Here is a 24954-nt window from a genome sequence, read left to right on the forward strand (position 1 = left end):
TTTCAATTAGAATCCTTTCCTGTGATCAAGTTAGGAATTACAACTGTAAGAAAACCGAATACTTTATCACTTCTCAATAGTGATAAGGTAACACGACATGCACTAAGCAAAGGACGCGGGATATACTACAATAGATCAAATCTTGGTCGCAGTGGTTTATGTTCCGAACAGAAAAAAAGGGCTTCCGTACGCGCTTATTTACTTCGGGATGGTCATTGGTCATGCATTCGCAACGTTTCATGAGGCCAATAATTTCCACTAGTATATCAACAAGAGGCTATTATTTTTTCTTAGGCATTCATACTGAGTGACCAGCCCACTTGAGTCTGCCAGTAGGTGATACACTAAAAAATACTTTTTTCATATTTAGTACAGTTTGTTTGAGCACAAGCACCGACATAAGAGAAACAAAAATTCGATTACTGACACAGAGTTACAATCATAAATTGTCATCTCAACTTTTTGGCTCACGATTTTAATTATTTTGAATTTACATACATTGCGTATATAAAGACACACCAAAGTAATAGATTTAAATACAGTTAAATGTTGTGTATGTGCTCTTAAGTAATTTTATTAAATATAATCCATGAAAATAGTGCATATTATACTACATTTTATATTATTCTTTTAAGAATTCCACTGGCAAAATGATACTGGCGAAACTCCAAACTACAATTTATTCTCAATAATATCATTGAAGCGTGCGATAAAAACGATTGACAGTGTTTTTTTTTTGTCTTTGGTATTGGTATGTATATTGATCTTTCTGCGTCAAATATTAAGAGCTACTTTGTTTAACATTCTGCAAGACGTTAGAGACGATCCAGAATTCTATACAAGATTTTCAATCAAACATACGGATCTGAACATAATCAATATGTTCCTTATGAGCTGGGTCTATGAGAATCCTTTGGGGATTCTCGGTTCTTGAAGAACTTCTTAGAAATTGTAACGGATTCTTGAGGATATCTGCAGATTCCTAGCGGCCACTGAGGGTTTCTGAAGGGATCCTGAGAATGTATAATTGGTTATTGGGGATTATATCCAAAATCTGGTGATTCTTAATATACCCTTAAGATAACTAGGGCGCCCTGTTATTTTCTAGCGGGATAATGTGGATTTCTAAAATTTTTTTGAGTATTTCAGGCGAAATCTTTGTGATTTTGAAAAGGTTTCTAGAGGAATTTGAGTAGTGCTAGTTGTAGCCTAATAATAATGAACTTTTGAATTTTTTTATCGGAGACTTGAGAATTTTCAGCAATATTGCAGCGGAATCCAAAGATGCTAATTCCTGGCAAAATCATCAGCGGGGTCCTGAGAATTCTAGGCGAGATCCTACGGGTTCCTAGCAAGATGTTTTATAACCCTAGCGTTTTCCTGTAAATTCCTTACGCGCAGAAACATAGATTAAAGGAACAATCCATAACTTATCGAATTTTGTCAAATTTTTCGTCAAAGTCTAAAAGTTAAACAGATTTTTAAAGTTCATCAAATTGAAAAGGATTTGCCGTTTTACAATACTCAGCGCTTTTGTTTTGTAAGAACGCAGTAATACATTTCATTTTTTCGTAACCTTTCACAGTTCTAAGAAAATGTCGAATTTTTGAATAAAGGTCACTTATGCGATTATTGATTTTACGAGGCCCACTCATACAAATAGTGTACATAAAGCTTCTAAAAAATCATTGAAAATTTTTAGGTGTAAGAAGTATGTAAAACGTTTGCCACGAATAACATTATGAGGCTATAGATTCAAAGTAAACCGTTCTGAAGTCTCGATGCAATATGATTCCATAAAAATCATGTGATAATATTCTTATGATGTTTTCAAAACCAATAGTTGAAAAATTAAATTTAAAAAATGGGTTCCGATTTTGGCACGGTTCCGTTTTTGGCAACTGAAAATTTCAAATTTGTTGCCAAAAACGGAATCCTACTGTACTTCGTTAATGTATAAAAATCAACGATTTTGCTGTTGCGCCTTCAAAATGGCCTTATAAGTACAAAAGTGTAGGCGATATACGTGCATATTTTAAATGATGAAATACAACTGGCAATGCGAGTGTGTCGATTTATTGCACACTCCAAATGACCTGTTTTCCTGACAAGGGATGCAGACCAAAATTTACAATAATGAAAGCAGGTGGTATTTGGTCATTTTCGAGTAAGCAGTAAACACATACATGTTGCCAAAACTGTCGAGATCGTTAAAACTCGAAAGAATAGCTAATCAAATAAATAAAGGTACATGTCAGATAACCAGCTCGTATACCACCTTGAGATGTATAAAGTTATGTCAATTATGAGAGGCAAAAACTTTTCGGAACGATGGGCTATTCGGGGAAACGGCGCATTCGGGAAAGTAGCACAACCAGGGTGCCATATACGTATCGAAATCCTCTTATCAATGATACAACAAGCAGCGATTGAGAAATTGAGTGTTACCAGGTGCCTTAAATGAGGAGTCTTATCACCCTTCGTGGAATTCCATAGAAGAAACCAAATAAGATATCTATTGTACCCTTCAAGGTAGACGAAACTGCAATGGAATACGGCTATTACCTTTTTTGTACTAAAATTGATCGTACTGATCATAATCATTTAAGATTCCACACTTTCCGTGACACCTTTCATTGAATTCAGAGTCAAGATAGGTAACATTCCCAACCTACAAAAATAGCACATAAACGATAATGATTATAATGATAATTTTTAACTCAATGATTCAAGTAAATAGTTATACATGCCAATCAAAGCCTGATTACTAAATATCAATATATGTAGAACACAACTAGACATCAAGTAATGCAGAGTGAGTGACTATTAACCGAAGCAGTTCTGTTCATCGGAGAAGTCTTTGCAGTCGTAATAGCTATCACACCGCAAAGCGGCGTCTATGCAGTGGTGACCATCTAGACAAGCGAACTCAGTTTCATTGCAAGAACCTACAATAACACGCAGTGAGCAGCATATGTTAGACAGGAAAAGTGAGATGAGTGAGAGAGATCACGCATGGAACAGTTTTGTGCGTAAGAATACGAAGTGGGTGTTATAGTCAAGTTCGAATTAGTAGATATCAATTGGTGTAGAATTTGATTGCAGCCGCATTTAAAGGTGTTCCAAAATCAATTGTGACGAGTTAATTGTTGGTTAATTCATTAAATGACTAGTTATTCAAGCATTCAACCAGAATTGGAACTACTTACGGCAATTGTATTCATCGGATCCATCGCGACAGTCCCTGGCACCATCGCAGAGTTGCGAACGATCGATACAGGTACCGTCTGGGCATTCGTGTCTTCCCGAGCAACGCTATAATAAGATAAAGAATAAATGATTATCAACAGGATGGTTAGCCATTGAGCACCTCTTACTTCAACGGGAGGGTAGTAAGCTTCGCAATCAGCTTCGTCACTTCCATCATGACAGTCCCGACGCCTATCGCAGCGTCGATCTACGTCGATACAAGTACCATCAGAGCAGCTAAACTGATCGATCGAACAACGTATACCTAGAGAGAAAAACATTTGAAATGGGTATTTTCACCTTCTGTTAGAGTTATAAGATTTTTATTGAGAGATAAACTGATTCATTGGTAGCATTTTTTTTCATAACTTTGAAATAGAAAATGTGTTCATAAATTCTGTCAAAAGTGACTGAAGACTACGAGCAGGTGATTAACTCCATGCGGAGAGTTGGATTTAACAACCAGGTCAGTTAGTTGGCTTTTTGGATGATATTGGCATTGCACTATGGTCCAGGAATCAGTTTTACGCGGAAAGATGCATTTTGAGCTTTAGAATGAAACATTAGACAAAAACGGTCTTCTACAAAGTTGTTTGTATTAGTAAGGTCCTTTGTTTGGTGTTATTTAAAATTAGGGTGGACCACATCTTCATAGAAATTGTGTAACTAACTTTCTTATTTGTAGAAATTATACTATACATGCTTCAGCAAAGTTGTAGACCATTCAATTTTAAGCAACTTTGCCAAAAAAAGTTTTTTTATATCTCTTAAATTGACCGATTTAGAGCTATTTTACTACGGTGACATAGGGTGGTCCGAACAAAATTGGTTTTCTGGCTCTAGAGTTTTCAATTCAAATTTCTCATCAAAGTAGTCTATGAAACACTTTTAGAGCTTTGAAAAATGCGTAGTTTGGTGAGTGAAGAAACTCGCTATCTCTTTCCGTTTGGGAGTTATTATTGTTTTTCTCTCAAAAACATGCCTACTTCGATTGTGAATATTTCTGATTGGGGCAAACATAAAAAATATCTTTTGACGGCATTCAAAAGACAAAAAAAAATTGTAAATTATATCAAAAAATTACAGATGTGTTATTGTTGTAACTCTAATAAAACACCTTGAAAATCAAATATTTTTTATCACAAAAACTTTAATAACTTTTGAACTAAAATAGATATCAGCAATATTTTTGCATGAAAATTTGCGTTTTGTTAAGTTCTAAAAGTCGTTCATAGAAGACTTTGACGAGAAACTAATATTAAAACACTAGAATTGAAAAACTGATTTTTGTTGGACCACCCTTTGATGATTAGGAAAAAATGCTCTAGATTGGTCAAATTTTGAGCTACAGAAAAACTTTTTTTGACAAAGTTGGCCAAAATTCCAAGTTCTACCGCTTTGCCTAAGAGTATATACCAGTATTTTTGCAAATAAAAAAGTTGATTATATGATTTGTGTGAAATTGTGGACCACCCTAGTTTTGAATGACTCAGTATGAAAGCCTAAATTTTTATAAACAATTTTGTAGAAGATCATTTTTGTCTAAAATTTTATTTTCATGCTCAAAATTCAAAATAATAAAGAAATACATACTATGAAAATCTTCAAAATAGTTTTAAAGCCCTATCTTTCTTATTTCAGATTTCTCGTCAAAGCGGTCTATGAACGCCTTTTAGAACTTAACAAAACGCAAATTTTCATGCAAAAAGATTGATGATATCTTTTTTAGTTCAAAAGTTATTAAAGTTTTTCTGCTTAAAATCATTTGTTTTTAAGGGCATTTTATTAGAGTTACAAAAATAACACATTTGTAATTTTTTGATATAATTTACAATTTTATTTTGTCTTTTGAATGCCGTCAAAAGATATTTTTTATGTTTGCCCCAATCAAAAATATTCACAATCAAAATAGGCATGTTTTTGAGAGAAAAACAACAATAACTCCCATACGGAAAGAGATAACGAGTTTCTTCACTCACCAAACTACGCATTTTTCCAAGCTCTAAAAGTGTTTCATAGACTACTTTGATGAGAAATTTGAATTGAAAACTCTAGAGCCAGAAAACCAATTTTGTTCGGACCACCCTATGTCACCGTAGGAAAATAGCTCTAAATCGGTCAATTTAAGAGATATAAAAAAACTTTTTTTGGCAAAGTTGCTTAAAATTGAATGGTCTACAACTTTGCTGAAGCATGTATAGTATAATTTCTACAAATAAGAAAGTTAGTTACACAATTTCTATGAAAATGTGGTCCACCCTAATTTTCAATAACACCAAACAAAGGACCTTACTAATACAAGCAACTTTGTAGAAGACCGTTTTTGTCTAATGTTTCATTCTAAAGCTCAAAATTCATCTTTCCGCGTAAAACTGATTCCTGGACCACTGTGCATTGTCGGCCACGTGCACCGTGAGGAAGCTAAAGTGAAATCGTAAAAGTTAAAGTACACATCAGCTTTGCCGGACAGTAAACCTGCAAAGATGGTTTTCGCTTCACATCCACTTGGCACAATATTTTGCGAAAGCATAAACGGATAGATGCGTATGAGGATCATCTGAGATTGTCTGTAACAAGGCTTTGAAGAGGCCAATGACCAAGGAGCGATAAGAGACGTCTTTTGAGGACCGTATCATCATCGATACTCAGTTATGGATTATTTGTGAAATTGAGTACATTCAAATCTCCCTTACTCGATATTCGGGTTACAGAACCATAGTAAAAATAGAGGTAGTGCTTCGTGAAGCCCAAGCAGGACAGTTCGGTTTTGCGTCGTCCGATAGATTTGGCTCACGGTTTCGCGCGTGTTTTCGTCTCCAAAGATTTTTTTTTCTGTTTTGGAGCGTCTTGCTGGGTAGGTATATGGAAGGCACAAGCAAGGCGGTTTGTTTTCGGGACACCAAAAAGTTTTGCTGTCAGTATCAGTTTCGTGTTCAGTCGAGGATGGATTACCAACTGGTGAGTTCGTTTCATGCTTGTGATAACACATATTTTCTTGAAAGCATAACTTTTAAGTAATTTTAAAACAAACTTTGTATGGTTCGTCACTATAAGTGTCGGCATTATGCTTTTTTCTTATACAATTTCAATATACATATATTTGTCTCTTTTAGACATTATTAAAAATTATCTTTTGAATTGTTCGACATTGTGAATGTTGACGTATTTTTTAAAACTTCTACCATATCGAGACAAAATGCACAGTAATACTCATATGTAATTTTCAAACAAACTATGTATAGTTCGTCACTACAAGTGTCGGCATTATTCCTGTTTCATATAATTTAAAATATATACATGTAATTTTCAGTTTTCGTCATTAATAAAAACATCTTTTGAATTGTTCGTGTTTATTATTGAGGGAGGAAAAGATCTGGGAGTCACCTCTGGTCGATGATGCAATCCATGGACAAGGGGGAAATATACGACTCATATTTAAAGCTAGTGTTGTATTTTTGTCTCGAGAAGTTTTTGGTAGAAGCTTTAAAAAATACGTATTTTTTAAAGCTTCTACCAAAAACTTCTCGAGACAAAAATACAACACTAGCTTTAAATATGAGTCGTATATTTCCCCCTTGTCCATGGATTGCATCATCGACCAGAGGTGACTCCCAGATCTTTTCCTCCCTCAATAATAAACACCCTTCCCGTGGTGATTGTGGAGATGCAGAGGTATTCTCGGTCTCTAGAAGCAACAATCATTACACCCCAACATTCCTTCCCTATCCCAACTGACTGTAAGGACTTGGCCGGCGCCGTTATTGATCAATAATATTAGATCTGCTAAAATTGCACTTCGAGAGTAAGCGGAAACTCCCATCCCTTATTCATTTGGATCGTAGTGCAATTCTTACCAGTTCCGATCAATCACGGAGTAGCAACCATTGACATGTACAGTCAGTCTATGCTATGCTATGCTATTCGGGTTACAGAACCATAGTAAAAATAGATGGTTGTTTCAATATCGAGTTAGGGTGCGTTTGCTGTAGTAGATTATGCCTCGCGGCTATTTAAATGGTAGGAATGAACTACAAGAATGAGCTAGCATCATAAAAGTGTAATAGACAATACTGTCATTACTAACGCTTTCCGACGAACACACCTGCCACTTTAGATGAACGATGGCAATCCCGCTACCAAAGAGTTGAGGTGAAAATAAGGTGAGAAAAGGAAAAAGAATGGGATGTATGAAGAAAAAATGAGTTGGGCTTAGAGTAGAGACTGAACCGTCAATCCGTGAAGACGGAAAGCCGACGACCAGTATGGGATGTGCCCTTTTGGAATTATTTAATACTGTGATGTAAACTACATATTGACCCCTCGGCATGCTGTCAAATGTATAAGAACGCTTGCCAACACTTTTCCCGTCATCGTGCGTAGACGCGAAAAACAGTCTTTGTTCTTTTTACTTGATCGTGTATCGCGTAAGCTCCGCCGTCCATTAGACAACCATGCGGATTAAATCGGCTGAACCCAGGCCCATGACAACCATATATCGATACACTATGTTCTTCGTAGCCAGGATGTCCCGGGCGATAAGTGAATATCGCCCACTGTCAGTTGTAAGAACTGTGAAAATAAAGACCATTGTTTTGTTTAATTGTTTGCTATGGTTTGATTATCAATTTTTGATATTGTTAAATGCAGGCCCGTGACAACCATATATCGATACACTGTCAGTTGTAAGAACTGTGAAAATAAAGACCATTGTTTTGTTTAATTGTTTGCTATGGTTTGAATATCAATTTTTGATATTGTTGAATCAGCTAATAATGTGCCAAAAAGTTGAAGCACATTCAACATTTCGATGGTTTTGGAAGGAGAGCAAACATTAAAAGGCATCCTGCAAGCGATCAGTGATTTGTTTGCGATACTTGCTCGATTATGGATCATAAACATTAAACAAAACTTCACATTCTGATTGCACTCTCGATTCAAATTACCCAAAAATGAGTAAACACATGGAGATGTTGACTACTTTAGAAGTCGTCCCGTGCCATGGGCCTGGCTGAACCTGACACACGCTCAAAAAATAGTTCTGGAAAACGTGAACTGTCAAAAATACACCATGAACTACCATCAACGGTCACATAAACATGACCTAGTTCATGGTGTATTTTTGCTTGTTGACGAGTTCACGTCTGCTGTTCACGGATACGAGAACGGATTTTTTTCTGTGCAACTAGTACCTTTTGCAAAGAAAATAAAACTTTTCTTTTGATTCACATTATGAGATTCTTTGGTTGCATGAATGTTTGCTGTCTTTTTTAGTTGCGTGCACTTCAGCTTCACATTATTTGTCTATCTAAGGTAGAAGGCAAACCCGTGAACCAGCAGTTTGTCGCACAAGATTTGAGAAGACATGCAGGAAACCATCATATTTTAGATACCGTAAAATGGGGTGTTAAGGACTCGAGGGGTTTTAAGGGATTGATCTTCTCCATCAAGTTTGACAACATCTGACAGTCATCTGAAATGCTTGATTTGTTCGGAGGATTGTGAACTGCAGTATGTGATAGGGAATGTCTAATAAAATAAAGTATTGTGGAGTCTAGATAATGAAAACGATTCAAAAATTGTTTGTTCAAATTTTATAGGCTAAATACATTAATCTACAAAACTATGGAACAATACTAAGATAAATATGTGAGTAACTTAGAAGATAAGTAAATTTAATTGAGATCACAATGTAGGCAACAAATTTTGAAAATTTTATCTAGATTTCGAGTTTTAATATTTTTTATGGAAAAAGTCTGTTTTTGAAAATACGTGGGGTGTTAAGGGATTATCTTTTCTACTTTTTCCAAGTTACTCAACTCATTCGATTTATGCTGTAATATATTTCAATATACTTTTGCCTTACTCCGTGAGGTAGAACTGCATTGTGAAAGTTAGGGACCCTGTTTTGTTTGTTACTGAATATCTCCAAAAATGTATAATCTCAAAAATTGGTTAAACTGGTTGGAAAATCTTGTTAACTACGTATTAAAATAAATATAGGATTTTTCTAGATATTATTTCCAAAACTTGTTCGAAGGATTATTTTACTTGGAAATGCAAAATGGTTTTGCAGCCTTGTTTCTTTCAGTGGTAATCCTATGAAGTGGCAAACAAAAATAATATTTTGTCATTTCTCAGAGTCTGTTGCGCGAAGAGTTAAAACAAATCTATCGAGCTTTCAAACCGTCCAGCTATCAAACAGATCAGCAAAACAAATAAAGGCTTCTTTCAAAGACGAAGAAGAACAATCATTCAAAGAAGCCTCTTCGCGTAACTCTCTGTACATAGACTCTGTCATTTCTGCTCTTTTTGAGAAACTTCGTGGCCTCGTCGGGCACTTAACGTGTTATATACTGCCCATACTCGCAATACAGTCCCATTAGGAAAATCATCATGTCGAGAAAAACGCATCTGAACCTTACTGCAAAATTTTTCGTAACGCCGCAGGTGGCAACATAAAATTCTGGTGTCAATACTCAACACATTATCATTACAGTATAAGAAAATGCTCAACAAATAAAATATTGTTAATGCAGTTGATTTTACTGTACAAATCCAAGATAATAGCTGGTGGGACTCGTTATCCGAGTACTTTTCACACCAAATGCAAATATACCCGCATACCAGTCCCATTACTTGGGACTCGCTTACTTTGTTATCGCGCACCTTGACACATTTGTTGGCAAGTCTTCCAAAACACTTTTCCTTTTGCTAAAATTTGCTAAAATTAGTGTTATCATATTTTAATTACAATAGTTCCTTTAAAATAATAAACTATACGGTGGTGATAGTGACAGTGTTCAAGACATTCCTGGGCTAGATGGTAGTGTTGCGGCCAGCCAATATGAATAGTACCTTGGATTCATCAGCAGTACGTTTATGTTGGGTTTGAAACATAGTTAATACTAATAGCTATCAAGGTTCAAAATCGGGCAAGCCTGAGTTCGGTAAAATTGTTACAAATTTCTAAGATATGCCTTCTTATTTCTCATCTTTAGTTATCGCTAAAACACAGTTTGACCCTTCGACGATACCAGTGGGAAAATCTTCCAGTCCAATTAAAAATCAATCCACGTCGTTGGAAGATGAACCTACCGGAGGCGAAGATTTGGTTACTAATTGGCTATAGGATGAGAGATGTGACAGGTATAGCTTTGACTTGGAGGAATGCTGTTCATCTTATTTATTGTTTAGATTTTCGCAAGAATTAAAAAAATAATATGTTTCAACCATTAATATCACCAGTCATGTCAAGCAAAAACTACATTTTTATGGAATAAAGGTGACTTAAAACACTCAAATCAGTAGTATTTCTTTTTCTTTTGAAATGATAACTACGATGCAAGATTACAGGAATCATAACAGGAAAGGGTTGGCTTGAATTTAATCGTAATCTACTAGTGGGACTGTTATGCGGGTACTTCCAATATGGGACGCACATAGTTTGGTATTTTTTTCGCATTTTGTCCATACAAAAATACAATTTTAGGTATGCTACCAAGAAGTACACTAATAATAAGTACGATTTACGAAGAAAACTAAAAAGTGATGAAAATTCAAATGGGACTGTTATGCGAGTATGGGCAGTATAGTGAGCGTTAGATTTCCGCTCCATAGTGGAACACTTTTCTTCTTCGGTATTTTTCTACCATGCCACTGGGAGTTGCATGCAAATACTTTGTTTAGTGTAGTGTTATATTTTCAGGACAAACTGACCATTTCCCCTATTAAAAATAAAAGCTTGTTGAAATTATCCTTATACTATAGATTATTTAAGAAGTTGCTCTGCATAGCTTACAGGATTCGTAAACTGCAAATATTTAGGTTATGATCCTGTTGCATATAAGTATTAAAATCATTTCAAGACAATTTTATGATGTTTTGATAGTTCCCAAATAGGATTAATAACTGTGAAAAATTTAGCAGTTAAAATGAAACGGTTTGCGTTTGCAGGAGTTCCAAGTTCAATAATATTGATGTATTATCTGATTAAGGTTGAACATAACTTATGAAATTGAATGAAAGCACCAAAGTTATTGACCAAAAAGATTATGTTTCGCTGTTTGAAAAATATGGTTTTATTTACGAAACTCAAATTCCTTAACACCCCATTTGCATTTCCGTCAAAAATCACACATTTTCATTTTTATCTCAGAAATCTGTCATGGGATCCTTATAATTCCATTTGGGTTTTGATATACACGACGAGAGAATGGTAGGGCAGTACTTTGTTCAATTATTGACATACTAGAAGTTGCTTGAAATTCTAGTTGAAATTTTTTTTCATCCCTTAACACCCCATTTTACGGTAATATATTTGTCGCAATTTAGGTGCTGTAAATAATTGAGCAGTAAAACGAGTTGCTTCTGAGTTGCATAGCTAGGGCTGTGGATTATCAAACAACATCGAAATATTGGCTTCGGATCGTCGGAGTACCAGCCAGCCATGGGGAATGCATAGTGAAAGGAAGATCCGGGTTCAGAAGAGCTCTCCGTCTTAGAAGATTAGGTCGTCAGCCAGGGTCATCGGAACGTCGGTGACAGAACACGCTCCAGCCGAAATTGCTGAACCAACCTCAACACTCTACGATTTAGCAGGCTAGTGGTTACTTGGGATGTTCATGAATTGAGTATGGTGGCGTGAATACATTTTTTTTTTTTTTTTTTTTTCGGCTCCGTAAAGCGTTACACGCATTTGAGCCCCAAATAAACGAACTAGTTAAAAAAATACATTTTTTTTTTCGAAAAGCTTGTTCAATGTGGTAGATAAAATACACTGTACTGCCTAATGCTACCAATGAATCAGGTAAAATATTAAAAATCATGCAATCAACTCTTCATAACTCTGGATAAACAAATTGGTTGCTAAAATAATAAGTCTTGAACGTCTTGAAAGTCTTGCTCCATATCATGAGAGAATGTCGCTATGGTTTTGTTCTTCTGTTCGTTGACAACTTTTCAATTGCGATCTCGAATCATGAAGAGTTGACTGTAGTTTCAAAAAGAGTTTATTTTTATTGATTGATAAATGTTCAAAGAGCACAGCAGATTACGAATATTGTGATTGTAAGCCAAAAGCGTAAGGATAAGATTTCACACAAACAAGCAGCAAAGGATACTCACCGGTTGCACAGCCGATCTCGTCCGATCTGTCTGCACAATCGACGTGATCGTCACAGCGGAATTCGTTATTTATACAGAAGCCATTGTCACACTGAAACTGTTCGGGGTTGCACCCGCTTGTGCCGTTGGATGAATTGGCGTCTGTGTTTTTTTGGTTTCATTTTAGCAGCAGCAGTGCGTTGTGTGACAATTAGTGAGCGGATTTCAAAGGTTTCAAGCGAATCAGCATTTTTTGGGTGTATGTTTGGGACCATTTTTTTTGTTTATACAAACCGAATATTGTACCGGGAAGGAATGGGAAATAAATAAAAAAGAAAATCGGGAAAGCGGAATTAGTGCAATAACACGCTTGTATGTCAGTAACAAATGTAACCAATTTTGTTTCAATGTTGTTAAGTTACTCAGGTTATTTAAAAAAAAACATCAAATATACTATAAATACGATCTATGTACACTTACTACAATCGAGTTCGTCACTATTATCGTTACAGTCCATAGCTCCATCGCAACGTTTACTCAACGGAATGCATTCTCTACTCTTGCAACTACAATATACAAAGCAATGTGCATCCAAAGATTGAGATCAGTTAGATTACCTTTTGAGACCAAGTTATACTAAATATACAAGGCTACGAACTACTTACTGGAAGGCTCCGGCTTGACATATGATACAGTTATTTTCGTCGGTTCCGTCCTCACAATCCGGAGAACCGTTACAATAAGCTTCCTTAGCTAGACATATACCATCACATGCGAATTCGGTATCACTACATTCGTCTAAATGGGTTGATCAGAAATTAAGTACAATTTAGTAAAATCAGCGGTGTGCGTATATACAAAGAACTAACATGCAAATAATATAAACATAATCGAGTTTGGTTCAATCTGTGTGAATGTTTAATACCACTACATTTTGTCCATGATTTTGTCCAAATCTAAAACAAAGTTACTCTCGTTTAACTTCGATGACATTATTGCTTTTTCTTGATCTAGACTTAAATTGGATTCGCCATGCTTCTCAACGTGAATGGTTTAAATTATAATAAAAAAATAATTTAGTTTTGACTTATTTTTGCCTAACATTCACTTTAGTTTCGATTAATTATCAATTCAATACTAGTACCATTCTGTACACTATGCACATCTTCGATCTTCGACACTCCTAGCTTATCGTTGAAAATTTTTTGGTCAATTTAGTAAACATGCAGCCATTAGGCAAGACCATGTATACTCCCGTGCAAAAGCTTGAGTTCACTCCCTTAAAAACATACAAATGTGTTTTGTCCATATCTCTGTGATGTGTCCAATTGAAACTTTCTAGGGCGCATTTGAAAGGAAATATGATATTCTTACTTCGTAAGTATTTTTCCAAAAATAGTTTTTGAATTTTGTATACTAAATTTTACCTAAAGTTTTGGCATTTTTCAAAAAAGCACACTGAAAAAACATGACTTATTTCCTTAGCATTGGATCGACTTAATTAATTTTTAAATCAATAGGGGTATTCACTTAAAGTACCGACGATGGGGGTGACAATGGGTCTAGGGTGTGAGATTGGGTCAAAACGGAAAAATATGATTTATGAAATATTTCAGCTAATAACGCTGATATTACTAAAATAATAATTCATATGTTAGGGAACATATTATTACACGTAATTAATCACAATATACATTTTTAGAAATAGTAGTTTTTGTTTACTAAATCAATAAACTTGTATGTTGAGACTAGATGAAATTTACAACATTAAATTTCTCATGTGCAAAATATCACGCATGTACTTTAACCGCTATCGTTATATTAGTAGAAGGTTGAAAGTATTTTCATTACACTTCACACGTATTATCCGGAATCTATTTGATTTTTCCACAAAAATTTCATTTTTTCCGTACGGTGTCCAAAACATCAAAAATGGGGGTGAGATTGGGTCTAGCATAAACGATAGTAAATGAAATTGCAAATCCACTTTTTTGACATTTTACGGTGCCGTTAGTTCTCTTTTTTCATTAAGATGTGTTTATTCTTTCTGAATACAGCATCTCTGAAACATCAAACAAGTCTGCTTGAGTAGTCCGTGCATCGAATAACAATGCAACGCATTTTGACAACTTCTCAAACCAGCAACTTTGCTGCGTGCGCAGCAACATCGTTATCAAATGGATTTATTTTTTGTAATTTAATTATTTATCAGTATTTTCATATTATAGAAACTTCTCACGGAAGTACAAATGAGTTGGATCGCTGAAACATTGGGATTATGACGTTAACATCTGCCTGAATTGTAGTGATCGTGGAATGTCGCACCGAAATTTAACTATTTGCGAAGGTTTAAAATAATCACTGTTTCAGTACACCTTTGGGGAAACTGAATAGGCTTTATGGCAATGGAGATGAGACTTTGAAGACAGTTTGAGGGAAAAAACAAGAAAACTTGACGATAAATGTTGGATTTACATATTTATTCTCATAGATCTTCAATTTTTTTGTATAATCGATCTTTTAAGTGGGTTTATCATACCTGTGAAACATATTAGATATCTTTTCGTCTTGTTTGCATCGTATTCCATCAATATTTTTCAGCTGTGAATAGTTTTGCAATCATATTTTCAAAAACAAGTTATTTCAATTACAGTGACCCAATGTTGATTGGGTCATTTTTCATTCAGTTGTGGTGCCGCTGTGAATAAATATTTTCTTTAATTTTTTGAACAGTTGTTAATATACTATCAAAGTACATACACACCAATTTTGAAGTTTATTGGAGTTAAATTGCGATAGTTATTCAATAAATAAATCGTACATATCCTTATTTTTTTTTGAGGGGGGTCCGTAGCCTTGAGGTTACGCTTTCGCTTCATAAGCGGAAGGTCATGGGTTCAATTCCCAGCCCCTCCACAAAAAAACCCGTCCAGCCACCAGAAGACGCCGCACGAAGGACCGTGCTTTGGGGGACACATCCATCCTCCGTCAGTATCAGATGGTGACTGAGACAAACTGACCCACTTCGCAGGCAGCTAGCCTCAAACGACTCAGGAACACGGCAAAACGAACCACCGCAAGAGCAATGGACTATGGCTTATGGAAATCGATTGGACTAACAGCAAAGCACTCTCCTACCTGCTCTGTGTGAGAGCAAAAGAGTAGAAGAGAGTGAAAGTAGATGTAAATATAGATTAGTTAAAAATAGTTCTGTATCGATAAAGAAGATAAAGATGAACTGATTCCGGCACAGTAGTGGCCACGAGCACAGAGTGCCTTTAAAATAAACATAAGAAAAAAAAATATCCTTTTTTGACCCATTCTCACCCCCAACGACGGTAGCGTAAACTGAGATATTGGGGATGAAACGTTTCAAATAAAATATATCTTTTTCTGGCTCCAGACGTTAAAAACAAGAAGTTGATAAACTAGTTACCCAACAAAAATATCAAGCTTGTTTTAAGTTTGTTTTGAATTGCAAACTTTTAATCGATTTATTTCAGCCAACGTTCATTTTAGTTGACGACCCTTCGACACCAAAGACGAAATAGAATGCAGTGAAAAGTGTACTGCTATCTGTCAAACTTGGGTACTTTTTGCAGTATAAAGGGACCAAATGCAGTATTAAAAGTGGTACCCAATCTGAACCCGACTACTGTGTCTCTATTCGTCTCTGCTTCGACCGTTTTGTTCAAGGTAACCAGAATTCTTCCCTAGAAGTACTCTTCATTCAACTTATTATCGTCAGAATGGTTACGACCGTCTTTGAATAATTTCCCACATTGCAACCATTCAAGTGATCCTAAGCGAAAATTTGTATATGTTTCACAATCGGAAAACAACGCGATCCTAAACCCTGAAATATTGAATAGCAGAACACCTCTTTCGACAAGAACCCAATTCGATTGCAAAAAATGGGAGTCGATGCGCGTTTTGTTAACGATTTACGCCGTTAAGTGAATACCCCTAATGTGTCATTAGAATCGTAATCTTATATTCTTTCAAGAGCGCTCACGAAATTTTGGCGGAAAAATCTGAAAACTATTTAAAATTAATTAAACAGCCATTCAAGTCATCGTGCAAAAGTTTGGATTCACCGCGTAGTGTGATACATATATGTACCGTGCCAAATTTTGGGATCACTTGAGACGCACGTAAATCCTTTTTGTCAATATCTCTGCCATTTTCCAACCGATTTTTATAGTTTAAAATTTTTCCAAACGCAAATAATGGCGCGTATATGATTGGTTTGAGATTTTGATACTAATGACACATTGATTTAAAAAAATGTCAATCTAATGCTGAGGAATTCAGCCTTGTTCTTTTCATTTTTTTTTTGAAAAATGTCGTAACTTCAAGTAAAAATTTAGTATATAAAATTTAAAAACTGTTTTTTGGAAAAATACGTACCGTAATCCGGGGTATCATTGATCAGCGGGGTAACATTGATCGGAATGACTCATCTCATCAAAAGTTCGTATTATCATTTATTGATGAAACATTTCCAAATCATGAATAGTGCTTCTCTTTCTTATATTCATGAGCTAAGAAAAGTTAATATTTTTGCGAAAATTGCATTTACTTTGTGCGTAAATTGGACAACTTTTCGATATAATGATTTTAATTGTTAAGGATGACACTACCGAAGATTCATATCTCACATAAGTTCTGCAAACGATATAAGCAAGGGAAATATGGTTCTTACTAAAAATGGCATCGCTGAAAACGATTCCGTTGTCAAAACTTTTATAGGTATGCTCAATTAGGCACCATTACCGAATTACTGTTAAGAATATAAAAATCCCTTAGGAAATTGCCTACCTTAAGGCGTATTCCGTTGTTCAAGGTGTTTTTAATATTCAAATAACTATAAAAGTAAATGACTTGTAAGCGTTTGGACTTCATATTCGGCTTCAGGGGCCCGGATTTAAGTAAGTAACGACATTTTCACTGCCCATACTCGCAATACAGTCCCATTAGGAAAACCATCATATCGAGAAAAACACATCTAAACATAAATGTTGAAGTTTTCGTTACGCCGCTGCTGGCAGTCGAAAATTCTGGTGGCATTACTCAACACATTATTAATGATGTATAAGAATTTGTTCAATAAATAAAATTTAGTTAATGCGATTGTTTTTTACGTGCAAATCCAAGATACGAGCAAATGGGATTCGTTATCCGAGTATTTTTCTCGCAAAATGCAAGTATACCCGCATACCAGTCCCATTACTGAAAAATTCAGCTCATTTGGTCGTTCCATGAGCTGGCGCATTTGAATTGAAGTTAATATGGGATTTTCAGCTCAAACATATGAGCAACAGCACATCATCTACTGTTTGGTTCAGGAAAATTGATGATCGCGTTCAATTGGACCCAGAATGTCAAAAACACTACTTGATACTATATCGAACAATATTGTAGAAGATTGTACCATGATCAAAATTAATAAAGTTGGTATTTAAACCACCTGAAGTATATCATGCAATACTGCTTGTATTTCTTCAACATAGCTTGGAGGTAGCCACTAAGCGCATCATAGCCACCTATGACGCTGGGCGAGCTGAGGCACATGTCGCATGCATATAAGTGACTGTGCGGGAGTGCTGATTTAAACCTAACTTTCAACAACTGAAAAAGTAATGAAAATGAGATTAAATCTAGATACAATTTTCTGCAATTATGTTCATTAGGGTATCAACTAGTGTATTTGTCATTCTGGGCTTATTTGAACGCGAACAATTAGTATACGGAACGAAACAGTGACATAGAATCAATTTTCAATATATTTGAGACGAATATCCCATACAAACTTCAAATCGAATGCGCCAGCTGGTGGAGCAATCAATTGAGTTGAAATTTTGAGAGAGCGTTTTTCTTACCCTAAGGCTCATATCTAGGGGGTGCCCCGTTAAGTTTTACAACTTTTTTGTTTAAGGGCCAGTCATTGTTAAATCGAGAAGTTCTAGAGGCCTGATGTCAGCGAAGCAGTTGGAAATTCAATAGATATAGATAATCATACTAAGTGTCCAGGACCTTCTTATTTTCCGGCATTCGATGTCACACTCAGTTTGACCTACCTTGTCGACTGCATGTGCCAATGGCTATGTGCGCATTTCTACGCTGGTATCAAAAGCTTTCCCCTTCATGACTTCGGATGAGAAATCTACAAGAGATTTCGTTGTTATAACTGGATCATGATAGTAATGACCGACATGGACTCTACGGGAAGCTTTCTTCTCCAGGATACACGGCAAGATGTGGTTCTATAACTTATTCCGTAAAAAGGCTTACTGGGAATATTTTCAAGTCAAACAAAAACAACCATCTTTCTTGAATAAAACTGATTTGAACCTCTGTAATTTGTATTATATCTACTTTTAATGTGATCAAAACTAGGATGTAAGATTACAGAGATACTTACAGTAATTATAGTAATACTTTTGGTTGAATTTCATCGTAATTTACGAATGGGACTGTTATGCGGGTATATTCAATATGGGACGCACATGGTTTGGTATTTTTTTCGCATTTTGTCCATACAAAAACACAATTTTAAGAATGGTACCGAAAAGTACACTAAAAATAAACACTATTTATGGAGCTAACTCAAATGTGTCGAAAATTGAAATGGGACTGTTATGCGAGTATGGGCAGTTCAGTATTACCGAACGTTGTTCAAATAGGTGATCAATGTTACCCCATATCAGCTAAATACAAAAATCGCCTAAAACATTTGTTTTAATATGCCTAAATCTTTCAATAAACAAAATACAGTATATAGTCTCGATCTATGGGTGGCAGTACTTGTTTTAAAAATATAAAATTTAAAACATTTGCATTTTCAAACGAAATATTAAAGAAACATTCAGAAAAATGATCAATGTTACCCCGGATTACGGTACTTAAATTGAAAAATACCTACGTTGAAGAATTGTTTTGGTTGTGACGAGTTATTGGCTAAGCATTCACATTGAAACATTGAAAATATTAACAAGAAATAAGCTGAAAAGCATCCTTGTTCCGTCGGGTTTGCAATGCCAAAAATAAGCAAAATCAATAATTTTAGTTTCACTTTCAAGTAGTTTTTGACTTACTTTCGTAGCTTCTCGCTTCAAATTACTTCTCTTTTGTACTGTTTACATTTCATTCTAGTGGTCAACAACTCCCCACGAAAATGTTAAGCGTCGATTTATACACTTTTCTCAATACGTCTTATATGAAAAATGTGCATAAGAATTTCAAAATATGTTTGCTATTTGTTCACCTTGATTGCCTTTAAACATACCAGTTGAAAAAAAAAAATATTTATTTCGCAAGTTACTTCCGAAAACTAAACCCGGTCAAGAACTCACCACTTTCCTCTATTATTTATTTCTACTGGTCGACGTAACCACCAGCATTACCATTTCACCGTGTTGGATATCGTCGATTCCATGCGCTTTTTGCATAGCGCCCAAACCGTTGATTTTAGCGATATAGTTTGTTCAAAGAAGTTTTTTGTTATATTAAAGCGCATATTTTGATTCAAAAAGTTTTGTGATAAATCCACCTTAAAGTGAGCTAGAAAAACTTTTATTTTTCATAACATTTAGATAGACATATGGTGTCTTCGGAAAAGTTGTGGCAATTTAAAACAACTTTGTTGAGACACGATTTTTTCTATCCTTATTCCAAAATTTTTAACATTTTTTTGTGTATTCTACAAAGTTGTTTGCGATGGAAAAAACCGTGTTTTTGCTGAACATATCAACACGCTATCTTTAGAAGTAACAAAGTTATCATGAGTTACTATTTTCTCAAGGGGTAATTAAGGCCCCTATGAAGGCCTTCGGCGCAAAATGGCGCATTCAACTCTCATGAAAGTACCGTTTTGTCTCAAATTCCATACAGAATCTTATTCCAAACACTCGGTTTTTGTATGACGATTTGGTTGATGGAACATTGAAATATGTCATCATATTTCTAGTAAATGGCAGTCATTTGGGAATCATTTTTATTGTCTTTTAATCTATTTTATACTTTGTAATGATTCTATAGTTTGATGTCAGTAGAACAAGCTGAGATAAATTTATTTGCGAAATTATTCATTTGAATAAGATTTATTCGTACTGTTCGGAATATGAATCAGAGTGTTCGGAATATGAGACAGAATGAACACCGTGTTTGGCATTTGAATCAAAATGTTGTTGCATACTGTTACGTAAAAACTATACTAAAATGAATTAAATCAACATTACCATCGGACCCAATAAATAAGAGATGAGTTTGGCCAAGAAATTAAAATTTGCACAAATACAATGCGGAACACGTTTTTGTCTCAAGCACTAAAACACCGCTATTTACTCAATTAAGGGTTGCTGAATCCATTGTCGTTTTCAGAAATATCATAGCACGTCTAGTTTTTGAGACATTGCCTGTTGAAAATGCAAAAAATGACTATTTTACTCAACTTGCATGCAAGTTTATCGGCTTGTAAGGCAATTTATTTGCCAATTTATTTGAACGGGCCTGGTGTAGTGGTTAGAACTCACGCCTCTCACGCCGAGGACCTGGGATCGAATCCCATCCCCGAAACTATCTAAAGGTGACGACTTCCTTCGGAAGAGAAGTAAAGCCATTGGTCCCGAGATAGAAAAAAAAATTGCCGAATTTGCCACAGAATTTTAAAAACTTTATGGATGTAACAATACTTATCAATAAAGTTTATAATACTTTTGATGCGGAAAAGTTATTTTTTGATGATTTGAAAAAGTATTGTTTTTCCCATATAAAAGAAACAAAGAATTTTGTATGAAGACGGCAAGCATGTTGAAAAAATCGATTTAATCTAAATTTAATCGTGCGATTTCAACCAAATTTTGTCCAAATTGATAGTTTAGGTCTTATTTTGCATACTTGGTGGATTAGATCACAAAAAAAGCTTGATAAATTATACTTTAAATTTTATGTAAACATCAATAAAACGAGTGTTTTATTCAACTTTGGCGACCTGTAGCTTAAAATTGTGACGTACTGGAACATTTCTGAGAATGGCATCAGATTCAGCAACCTCAAAACTACAGGAGACATATAATTTGATCCTTGAGACACGCACGGGGCAACGGGGCCCAGATAGCCGTAGCGGTAAACGCGCAGCTATTCAGCAAGACCATGCTGAGGGTCATGGGTTCGAATCCCGCAGGTCGAGGATCTTTTCGTAAAGGAAATTTTCTCGATTCCCAGGGCATAGAGTATCTTTGTACCTGCCACATGATATACACATGCAAAAATGGTCAATCGGCAAAGAAAGCTATCAGTTAATAACTGTGGAGGTGCTCATAAGAACACTAATCTGAGAAGCAGGCTTTGTCCCAGTCGGAACGTAACGCCAGAAAGAAGAAGAAGAAGAAGAGACACGCAAAAATGTCATTTTTGTTACGCTGTGTTATGAATTGTATTTTCTTTTTGAGATAATTATTATAAATAGTATGCTTATTTTGAAAACTGTTAAAAATATGACTCTGACTTGTCCCTCTACAGAAATCATTAAAATTAATGGTTGTATTGACAATTTTTAAGTTTTAACACATATTTGGTTATTTAATCTTCGCAATGAAAGAAAAATACCCTAGCTTTTACTTTTAAACATTATTTCATGCCTATCAGATGCATTTGAAGTCACTGTTGGCCTTAAATGTTCGGAATATAAGTCAGAACGGTACCATATCTCTCCTTACGGCAATTAATGAAAGCTTTTGTCTATAAGCAGCTTTTCATAAGTTTTTATTATCAAACAAATAAGCCTTATTGAAACGAATTCGACCGATAATTCTTTTACTTTAAGAGACAAAGAGGTGCGATGTTCAGCAAAAACACGCGTTCTAAGATATCTAACAACTTTGTAGAAGACATGAAAAAACTTAGTGAAGAGTAATGAACAAACATGATTCAAAATGAGAATTTTGACAGATACGCGTATTTCGACCTCAACTGTAAGGTCATCTTCACATTGAAACATTGAAAATATTAACAAGAAATAAGCTGAAAAGCATCCTTGTTCCGTCGGGTTTGCAATGCCAAAAATAAGCAAAATCAATAATTTTAGTTTCACTTTCAAGTAGTTTTTGACTTACTTTCGTAGCTTCTCGCTTCAAATTACTTCTCTTTTGTACTGTTTACATTTCATTCTAGTGGTCAACAACTCCCCACGAAAATGTTAAGCGTCGATTTATACACTTTTCTCAATACGTCTTATATGAAAAATGTGCATAAGAATTTCAAAATATGTTTGCTATTTGTTCAACTTGATTGCCTTTAAACATACCAGTTGAAAAAAAAAAAAAAATATTTATTTCGCAAGTTACTTCCGAAAACTAAACCCGGTCAAGAACTCACCACTTTCCTCTATTATTTATTTCTACTGGTCGACGTAACCACCAGCATTACCATTTCACCGTGTTGGATATCGTCGATTCCATGCGCTTTTTGCATAGCGCCCAAACCGTTGATTTTAGCGATATAATTTGTTCAAAGAAGTTTTTTGTTATATTAAAGCGCATATTTTGATTCAAAAAGTTTTGTGATAAATCCACCTTAAAGTGAGCTAGAAAAACTTTTATTTTTCATAACATTTAGATAGACATATGGTGTCTTCGGAAAAGTTGTGGCAATTTAAAACAACTTTGTTGAGACACGATTTTTTCTATCCTTATTCCAAAATTTTTAACATTTTTTTGTGTATTCTACAAAGTTGTTTGCGATGGAAAAAACCGTGTTTTTGCTGAACATATCAACACGCTATCTTTAGAAGTAACAAAGTTATCATGAGTTACTATTTTCTCAAGGGGTAATTAAGGCCCCTATGAAGGCCTTCGGCGCAAAATGGCGCATTCAACTCTCATGAAAGTACCGTTTTGTCTCAAATTCCATACAGAATCTTATTCCAAACACTCGGTTTTTGTATGACGATTTGGTTGATGGAACATTGAAATATGTCATCATATTTCTAGTAAATGGCAGTCATTTGGGAATCATTTTTATTGTCTTTTAATCTATTTTATACTTTGTAATGATTCTATAGTTTGATGTCAGTAGAACAAGCTGAGATAAATTTATTTGCGAAATTATTCATTTGAATAAGATTTATTCGTACTGTTCGGAATATGAATCAGAGTGTTCGGAATATGAGACAGAATGAACACCGTGTTTGGCATTTGAATCAAAATGTTGTTGCATACTGTTACGTAAAAACTATACTAAAATGAATTAAATCAACATTACCATCGGACCCAATAAATAAGAGATGAGTTTGGCCAAGAAATTAAAATTTGCACAAATACAATGCGGAACACGTTTTTGTCTCAAGCACTAAAACACCGCTATTTACTCAATTAAGGGTTGCTGAATCCATTGTCGTTTTCAGAAATATCATAGCACGTCTAGTTTTTGAGACATTGCCTGTTGAAAATGCAAAAAATGACTATTTTACTCAACTTGCATGCAAGTTTATCGGCTTGTAAGGCAATTTATTTGCCAATTTATTTGAACGGGCCTGGTGTAGTGGTTAGAACTCACGCCTCTCACGCCGAGGACCTGGGATCGAATCCCATCCCCGAGACTATCTAAAGGTGACGACTTCCTTCGGAAGAGAAGTAAAGCCATTGGTCCCGAGATAGAAAAAAAAATTGCCGAATTTGCCACAGAATTTTAAAAACTTTATGGATGTAACAATACTTATCAATAAAGTTTATAATACTTTTGATGCGGAAAAGTTATTTTTTGATGATTTGAAAAAGTATTGTTTTTCCCATATAAAAGAAACAAAGAATTTTGTATGAAGACGGCAAGCATGTTGAAAAAATCGATTTAATCTAAATTTAATCGTGCGATTTCAACCAAATTTTGTCCAAATTGATAGTTTAGGTCTTATTTTGCATACTTGGTGGATTAGATCACAAAAAAAGCTTGATAAATTATACTTTAAATTTTATGTAAACATCAATAAAACGAGTGTTTTACTCAACTTTGGCGACCTGTAGCTTAAAATTGTGACGTACTGGAACATTTCTGAGAATGGCATCAGATTCAGCAACCTCAAAACTACAGGAGACATATAATTTGATCCTTGAGACACGCACGGGGCAACGGGGCCCAGATAGCCGTAGCGGTAAACGCGCAGCTATTCAGCAAGACCATGCTGAGGGTCGTGGGTTCGAATCCCGCAGGTCGAGGATCTTTTCGTAAAGGAAATTTTCTCGATTCCCAGGGCATAGAGTATCTTTGTACCTGCCACATGATATACACATGCAAAAATGGTCAATCGGCAAAGAAAGCTATCAGTTAATAACTGTGGAGGTGCTCATAAGAACACTAATCTGAGAAGCAGGCTTTGTCCCAGTCGGAACGTAACGCCAGAAAGAAGAAGAAGAAGAAGAGACACGCAAAAATGTCATTTTTGTTACGCTGTGTTATGAATTGTATTTTCTTTTTGAGATAATTATTATAAATAGTATGCTTATTTTGAAAACTGTTAAAAATATGACTCTGACTTGTCCCTCTACAGAAATCATTAAAATTAATGGTTGTATTGACAATTTTTAAGTTTTAACACATATTTGGTTA

General features: G+C 35.1%; 1 protein-coding gene across 6 annotated transcripts in view; it reads right to left on the reverse strand.

Moving 5' to 3' along the window:
- Nucleotides 1–24954, reverse strand: part of LOC5575043 (basement membrane-specific heparan sulfate proteoglycan core protein) — a 422529-nt gene that overhangs the window by 87634 nt on the left and 309941 nt on the right. For all 6 annotated transcript variants that reach the window (XM_021849439.1, XM_021849441.1, XM_021849440.1 and 3 more), the window contains 5 exons: nucleotides 13017–13149; nucleotides 12832–12917; nucleotides 12373–12513; nucleotides 3378–3514; nucleotides 3210–3315 (listed from right to left, as the gene is read on the reverse strand). In XM_021849439.1, the coding sequence (XP_021705131.1) occupies nucleotides 3210–3315; nucleotides 3378–3514; nucleotides 12373–12513; nucleotides 12832–12917; nucleotides 13017–13149 (603 nt within the window). The remainder of the gene's footprint in view (nucleotides 1–3209; nucleotides 3316–3377; nucleotides 3515–12372; nucleotides 12514–12831; nucleotides 12918–13016; nucleotides 13150–24954) is intronic.

Source organism: Aedes aegypti, chromosome 3, assembly GCF_002204515.2.
Source record: "Aedes aegypti strain LVP_AGWG chromosome 3, AaegL5.0 Primary Assembly, whole genome shotgun sequence".
Taxonomy (NCBI): Eukaryota; Metazoa; Arthropoda; class Insecta; order Diptera; family Culicidae; genus Aedes; species Aedes aegypti.